General features: G+C 30.0%; 1 protein-coding gene across 1 annotated transcript; it reads left to right on the plus strand.

Annotated features, from left to right (window-relative positions):
* Positions 1 to 1347: 1347 nt before the first annotated feature.
* Positions 1348 to 8410, plus strand: LOC108690192 (mitochondrial-processing peptidase subunit beta). The gene is made up of 7 exons (XM_018197366.1): positions 1348 to 1439; positions 2762 to 2980; positions 4916 to 5301; positions 6524 to 6717; positions 6790 to 6959; positions 7631 to 7885; positions 8034 to 8410. The coding sequence occupies exons 1-7, from the start codon at positions 1371 to 1373 to the stop codon at positions 8172 to 8174; spliced, it is 1434 nt and encodes a 477-aa protein (XP_018052855.1). The 5' UTR covers positions 1348 to 1370; the 3' UTR covers positions 8175 to 8410.
* Positions 8411 to 9064: the final 654 nt, after the last annotated feature.

Here is a 9064-nt window from a genome sequence, read left to right on the forward strand (position 1 = left end):
CATTTTTATATCAGAAACGCATTTATTAAATGCGTTTTTATACAAAATGAATCTGAAATATTTTGTTAATACAGAACGTTTTCAACCATTACGCATGCCTCAAAAGTACCACTTTTTGAGGTAAGACAAATGAAGCTTGCTTTTAATTAATCCATGGAATATGCTCTAATGCGACGCGAACATCTAGTCGCCATATTGATTCCGATGTATTGGAGCGTGTGTGTATTGGGCATGTGAAGTGCGATGCGACAAACATATAGTGGTAGCATGGATGTCATTCCATGTATATTACCGTAGAGAAACAAAACCTTTATTCTTATTATTTCATAAAAAATCGATACTTTGTGAGATAGATATGTTGTTAATTCTACATGAATTCTACATTATCAAAACTTATTGAAAAAAAAAGATTAATTAATAAATATTTTAATATTTGTTTATAAATTATATTCTTTTATATGCTCTACTGAAATCTAAAATACAATTGTATGAGACAAATTGCCATTGCCATTGCCAATAGCTTAGGATTGCTATTAGTGATTATCCACTGATTCAGATTTAGATTATGCTTCCTTCTACATCTCTTTTTCTTTTCCTTTCTTTTTTTTTCTCTCTTTTCCTTTAATTTTCTTTTCTTTTTAATCTCTTCTTTTCTATGCACAATTTAACATCGTTGATAATGTTAGACCGAAAACCAATAACTAAAAATAAAATATATAACACAAAGTATTAATTTTTTATGAAATAGTAAAAATAAAGGTTTTAAAAAATGAAAATACTTAATGAAACTTATCTAAATAATCTCGAAGATGTTATTAACTTCTTGATACACATAATGTCAAAATACAAAACCTCCGTAATGATAGCCGTTCACAAATAATTCATAGTCACGATCGACGCAAACTAACGGATTACTACTTATAAATATTACGAATCCGAAAAAATAAAACTATGATATCTCAAAGGTTTTTTGTTGCAACCAATATTACTCCCTTTTTTTTTATGAAAATTGTGTAACCTGGGCTGTAGTCAAAATCTTACTACAAATGCTTTGAAGCGTTTGATGGACCAATTAGAAGAAAAAATTTTACAAATTGACCAATTAAAAAACTCTTCAAAGCGTTTGCAACATCGCGTTGATCATACCCTTGGTCATTGAATGTTGAATAAAGATAAAAGATACTCGGAGTTAACAGAATCAAATTTTGGAACGCACTCCAGCGGACTCATCATAGTTGAGTGATCGCTCGCTGTTATTGATGTATTCTTTTAGATCATCCAATCAGAATTTTAGATCTAGAAGAATATATCAATAGCAATGCGCTCACTCATCTGTGAGTCTGCTGAACGCAGCCAAATAAATTGGAAAAATGGCTACTCGTCTGCTAAAGATTAGGAGCGTTCTTCGCACATATTCCAATAAAACCAGCCTTGTAAAGGTAAAACGTGACGTACAATCATTGCATTGTGATAATGATTTTCCTAATCGATTTATTTATAATTGTGTTTGAGTTAAATTGAAGATTTGTCTCTTATATTTTCCCCTTACGTAATAAGAAAAAAAAATAAAGATTTTAACACATATAATATTCAGAAACAATACTAGTTTATATTATTTTATTATGAAATTCAATAAAAAAATTGATTTGGAAATGCATTTGGAATACATATCCTCGAATACATAACCTTATTTATGTCTGTAGACCTGTTTCTTTTTAGCTGAACTTTTGCAGTTTATTTTTCTTCTTTTACTTTCCTCCTGGAGAGAAAAGGAAGAAAAATGAACTAATGCAAAAGTTCAACCAAAAAGAACAAGCCTTATGTACGCCTTCTAATAAGCGACACAGTGTTACACATTGATCATATCATCTTTCAAGGGTACAATAATCCATTTTGTCACACTGTGTCATTTGTCGCTTGTTAGAAGACATACTATTTCTATCAATGTAGATTGACTTTAATCTCAGTTTAACTTGCTTTTATCTTTTTCTAGTTCTAAGATCTTTCACAATTCATCTTAATTCTGAGGTTCAATTTATTCTTTATTTTCCAATTTTAAATAATGAATAAGTTGAATCTTCGTTAAGAATTTAACTTTAATGAGTTGTGAAACTGAGCCTAAGAATAAGAAAAAAAAAATTAAACTGAGATTAAAGTTAATTTACATTGGTAGAAATGAATAGCCAAATATTGGTCTCTTGTGTTTATGTTTTATTTATTTACAAATGTAATTTAATGAGTCTCTTGTGAAAAAGAACATTTAATAATATGATACGAGTTTAGACTGATGAGAATAAAATTAATTATTAACATTAAATAAAGAAATTCTTGTTAGTATCAAAAATTATTAAATTTCTTGTTAATTTAATAAAATTATATTACTCTGGTTTTTCTTATGATGATTTCTTGACTGAAAAAGATTTTAAAGTGCAATAAGCAGAGTCAGACATGTTTACACAAGAAATATTTAAGCACTAAAATCTTGTTTTGACCAAATATAAGAACATTTAATTTATGTATGAATACATTTATATATATATATATATATATATATAAAAAATTTATATTATATTAAATGTTGTTTAGCAAATGTTTGATATTTAGATATTTCGTCAAAATAAATATAATAAATATAAAAAATTTAAGTGTATTATTTAATAAAGGATTTTTATAAATAAATATAGTAAACTGAACTGGATAATTTATACATATTTAATGAAAGGTATACATTATTTAAACTTGTTTAATGATATTTTTCTAGATATCAAAACAATGGCAATCAACTGCTGCTTCTTTGAAAGAAACACTTATCAATCAACCAGCTACGAGAGTTACGACTTTGGATAGCGGGATGAGAGTTGCCAGTGAAGATAGTGGAGCTGCAACAGCCACTGTTGGTCTTTGGATAGATTCTGGCAGTCGATATGAAACAGATGACAACAATGGTGTTGCTCATTTCATGGAGCACATGGCTTTCAAGGTAAACTAATTAATGTCACTAATAAATAATATTTTCAGTTGTGGCTTTTATTTTATTAGTATAAATTTTTAGAGTTCTGTACATATAATGATTTGCCTGTGATTTTGTCTGTGAAACTAGAATGAATTTTGAATGATAAAACTGTGATATATGACTAATGACTGTACAATCTGGACCAAGAGTGTAAGGCAACAAATTGATGTAAAAGTTTTACATTTAACAAAAATAAATTTAAAAAGTTTTATTGAAAAATATTTGTATAACAGTTAGTTTTAAAAATATTTGTATAACAGTTAGTTTTAATATATATTTAATGCGCCGGTAGTCTTAAGCATGGTCTACAATAAGTTGCTAATGCATCGTTGCCAGTCGCAATGCTTCACGATGGCCAATCAGAAGTATCACTAATTACTATTGATGCTTCTGATTGACTGTTGCTAAGCATTGCAACTGGCGACGAAGTGTTTGCAACTTATTGTAGACCACGCTTAAAGACTAGGATACTCGTACGGAATACAAGAGATCTGGATTCGATTCTCGGCCAAGATAATACTTTTTGCAATAAAGAGTGACCTCAAAAATCGCCCGTTTTTTGGGCCCTCGATTCTAATCTCTGACGATTCTATCGTCAATGGTACTTTATAATGAGACATTAATCACAGAGAAGTTTCAAATTGAGATGACAATTGTTTTCAGAACTGGGAGGGGAGGTGGAATCGAAGTCCGTTATCGAATTATCATTATAGATCTGCGAAGTCTGATATTTTATGAAGTTTTTAAGAAGAACACTCACTTCGTGTGGTAAATCAGTGAACTCTGTGCGTGATAAGTACGTTTGTCTCACTTTCTTCACGTACTATTACTAAAGTGAAACAGACATATCCATCATGCATGGCTGTCACTCTCGTACAGCCACCCCTCTCCATTAGCATTAGCATTAGCATTAGCATAGGAAAAGCTCGCTCGAGTATGTATATAGCCCACTGTGGCGGACGCACTTCTGCAAGTGCAGAGTCTTGCGTAAACGATGCCTTGAATGCCTAAAAAAAGAGTTTCGCATAGTCGTAATATACCTAATACACACATGACACCTCCTTTAGTTATGATAATTGTCATCTTGACCTAAAACTTCTTTGTAATTAATGTTTCATTGTTGGGTATCATTTGACATACAGTTAAATACAAAAATTGAGGGTTTGCTCAAAATGGGCAAATAAAACCTCTTTTTGGGATCACTCTTTATTTACAGTTTTTCAGCATATTAACATTTTTCTAATATGATACCTGATTGAATCAAATTAAATTAATTATTAAAAATTGCTTGTCGATTTAATTTAATTCGTGATTCGTTATTACAATTTAATTGCATTTATTAGTATCGTAAAACCAATTCGGCACGCAATTCGAATGACTACGAATGTATATATGCATGTACAGTACATATATAATTCGCATTGAATTATGTATTTAAGTCAGAGCTGGGATTTAGTTGCATCGGCCGATTTTCAGATTTGGTTCTTGCGCAACCTAAATACTGATCGATTAGACTGATACTGATTTAGACTACGCACGGTTGGTGAAGTGAACAGGAAGCTAAAAATCGGATAAAATATGCAACTAAAGTCTAGCTCTGATTTAAGCATTAAAGATCCAGTTTCAATCATTAGTATAGGCATTTAATTTCTAGTATTGATTGTGTTCTCACATGCGGCCTAAGTAAGATTTTTAATACAAGATTGTTAATATATATTTTATATTTATCATTTATATTATTTACTTTTATTGTTGTTTTAAAAAAAAAAAATTTTATAATACTTATACTTATGACCAAAGCTGTATAATAACTATATAATTTTTACATTTAGCTTTTTCATTGAAGATGAAAGATCAATTATTTATCATGTTTCTATTGATACTAAAATCTTTTGTTGACAGGGTACTGCTAAACGATCTCAAACTGATTTGGAATTAGAAATAGAGAATATGGGAGCACATTTGAATGCTTACACAAGTCGAGAACAAACAGTATTTTATGCAAAATGCTTGTCACAGGATGTACCAAAAGCTATTGAGATTCTCAGTGATATTATACAAAATTCGAAGTTAGGTGAAAATGAAATTGAAAGGGAACGTGGTGTTATCTTGCGCGAAATGCAAGAAGTTGAAACAAATTTACAAGAAGTTGTATTTGATCATTTGCATGCCGCTGCGTATCAAGGTACAGCCTTAGGACGAACAATATTGGGGCCTTCTAAAAATATCAAAAACATTTCACGAGATGATCTTGTTAAATACGTGAAAACTCATTATGGACCGTCTAGGTAATTTTAAAATTGATTTATGTAGTTTAGTAAGGCTCCTGAGTACTCACTCCAGTCATATTGAATCATGATAAGCGAGAAATGTGTCATAAGTGACACGTTGATTTTTCTTGCATGCCATTTGTAAATAAAGAGAATTTGGATAAAATGAAATGATGAGATCGCTTTAAAATTCTTGTAAAAATGGACGAAAACTATCCTTATCTCCCTGGACAGTAAATAGTCATAAAAAGTATATAAAGTGCGTTTACTAATTTTTACTTAAGGACGTTTTCCGACTACAGTTGTGCTCAACCTAATGAGCACATTAGTGCTCACCATTATGAAAATTTTTATAAAAATTTATTTCACTTTTATATAGAATAACATATTCCATAAGTATTAATATGTTTATACAAATTTTTTTATACAATATAAAATGCCTTCCGTCTTCGCTACTGCCGCCGGTCGAAAAAATAGCGATTTTACTTATTTTACTATTTACTTTGCTGAATGGTTTCTTAAAAACGAATACCGGAAACCATATTCAAATAAATTTAATATTATTCCTTGTGATATCAAGTTTTATGTCTCATTATTTCAAAAAATTGTTAAGAAAAACTTTGTTTTTTACAATGAAGAAAAAAACCACTTTCGAATAAGCTTTAGATAGAGATCCTATACACACACACACACACACATACACACGCACGCGCGCGCGTGTATATATGTATATGTATTATACATGTATAAAATATATATATAATACATGTACATGTATATATATTTTAACACTTCAACTTTTTTTTTAAGTGGAATATTTCGATTTTTAATCCTGCTCCGGATATTGAGTTTTAAACACATATGTTCAGGATAAAACAAGCTTATTCTGTAAGTTTCAGAAAAATCTAAAGAAAATGGATTTTGTCGAGAACGTCTTTAATAGGCATGCGCAGCCTATTTTCACTTCATAAGCCTTTTTCGACATTTTATTGACTATAGGGACTATCAGGAGAGATAAGAAGAATCTTCGTCTATCTTTACAAGTGTTTTAAAGCGATCTCATCATTCGTTTCATCCAAATTCTCTTTACTTACAAATGGTATGCAAGAAAAATCAATGTCATTTCTCGTTTATGACGTCATAATTCAATATAGCTGAAGTGACTACTCAGAAGTAATATTTATATTTAATATTTATAGTAATTAGACAAGTCAAATTCAATCAAACAATTTTTTTTTAGATTTGTATTGGCTGGCGCTGGCGGTGTAGATCACAATCAATTAATCGAACTTGCCGATAAGTATTTCGGCAAAATGACAGGACCGGAATATGATGTTATACCAGATTATATTAAAGCTTGTCGCTATACTGGTTCTGACATAAGAGTTCGTGATGATTCGATTCCTCTCGCCCATATTGCAATCGCAGTTGAAGGTATTAGTATTGTACTAATTAATATTGCAGATAAATTGTAACATGTTATAGAACAATGAATGCATGATTTAGGTGCTGGATGGGCTGAGGCAGACAACATTCCTCTTATGGTCGCGAACACTCTTATAGGAGGATGGGATCGTAGTCAAGGAGGAGGCGTAAATAATGCAAGCAATTTAGCTAAAGCTTGTGCAGAACAAGGCTTGTGCCACAGTTATCAAAGTTTTAACACATGTTACAAAGTATGTGTTAAATAAGGTTCGATTTTTCATTTGCTGGTTAATTTATGATTAAATAACCTATATAGACCTATTCCTTTTAACGACAATTCGGCATCTTTGTATAGTCAACAATATGATTGAGTATGGAAACATCGGATACCTTTGATGCCTCGAATTTATTATCTGTCCTTGTTTAACATTAAATTGAACAGATGATGAATCCGAGGCATTGGAGTGTCACCCGAATGACGTTTCCGAACGCCATTTTTTATTGTTGTTGCACAGTTTTTTTCATCATGTAAAATACTTATCAACAACATCCCAAATAAAATTGTCGTTAAAAAGTTACAGAATAGAACTACTGATGTTTCATCCAATGAACTTGACATTATAGGAAACATGCATTCGGAAACATCACCTAAATACCTCTGTATATCTCTTATCCTTAACATTGAAGTGAATAACAAAGATAAAACGATATACGGAGGCACTCGGATATTTTCAAATGCAGCCAAGTTGAAGTTCATTGGATAAAACATCAGATTGTTTAATTATAAGATAACTAGCAAATAAAAAAATCAAGCCTAAATATTACATTTTCAAATTCAATTATAAAACAGGATTATAACAATTAACAAATAACAATTAATTGCATATCAGATCAATGAATGCATTATCTTTTTATTTTGCAGGATACAGGACTTTGGGGTATATATTTCGTTTGTGATATCATGAAATGTGAAGATATGTTATTGTGTATTCAACAAGAATGGATGAATTTGTGCACGGCAGTTACTGAAAAAGATGTTACACGTGCAAAGAATATTTTGAAAACAAACATGTTCTTACAGTTGGATGGAACTACTGCCATTTGTGAAGACATCGGCCGACAGATGCTTTGTTATAATCGCCGTATTCCACTCCATGAACTCGAAATGAGGATAGATGTATGTAATTTTTATTGTAGATCAAAATGTATCATAGTATAAATATTTAGTACAAAAAGAGTAAATGTGGTTTATAACAAAATCTTTTTATGAAGATGTTTATAAGATATATTTTAACATGTGATTATATACATAATTTATATTTTAGAGCGTAACTGCTGAAACTATTCAAAATGTTGGCATGAAATACATTTTCGATCACTGTCCAGTGATCGCGGCAGTTGGTCCTATTGAAAATTTACCAGATTATAATCGTATTCGTGGAGCTATGTATTCGCTTAAAGCGTAACTATTTTCAAGCATCAGTTACTGATAAAGTTTAGCATATTAATTAGAAATAAAATGAAACTACGATACGTGCTTCTGATAAAATATCCGTGCAAATTGATAAATACTAATAAATATAGTCTCTAACAAATAAAAATTGCATCTTTATGTGAGATCGTAGTTTTATTTTATCATACATTTATCAAGCAAATTTATTAATGTATATTGTCTGATGAAAATAAATCATAATCGAAAATACGTTTTAGATAATTCCTCAGTATTATTTAACTTAAAAAATAAATATTAATGCAAGAGTTTGTAGAATAATTTTTTTAATTTAACATTAGAAGTATGCAATTAGTGATCGTTAATTTAATAATAATAATGTAATCTTCTTACGGATTGTTAAGTTCAATAACAAAAAATCCAAAAAAAGGACGAATGAGGGTCAGCGTGAGTTAATACAATCTTAAATCTTTATTCCAGAAAATAGAATTTTTATTCCAAAAAAATAGTATGTTTCAGTTTATTTTGGAACCATCCTCAGCAATAAAATTTCAAAATATCAATCTCTTCATTCCAAGAAAAAAATCACCATCAGATTAACAAATTTGATGTTGTAATCTATTCGAAACATTAAATTATAAATATTTCCAAACCATTCTATTCAACAAGTTACAAATTAATATTAAAAAACTGATAACTCACCCCAAGACATAGAAGAAATTCGTCTCGACATTAAATCAAAACCAATTAAAATTTATTATCACTAAAGAGTATCAAGTTAAAAACCGCATGTTGATCGCAGCTCGAACGAAACATGACTAATACATTTAATATAATAAGTAAGATATATCAGGTCAACAAGGAAAATAAAAAGAAAAAAGAATACATAAACAATAATTTGTATAA

This window comes from Atta colombica, unplaced genomic scaffold (assembly GCF_001594045.1).
Source record: "Atta colombica isolate Treedump-2 unplaced genomic scaffold, Acol1.0 scaffold3, whole genome shotgun sequence".
Taxonomy (NCBI): domain Eukaryota; kingdom Metazoa; phylum Arthropoda; class Insecta; order Hymenoptera; family Formicidae; genus Atta; species Atta colombica.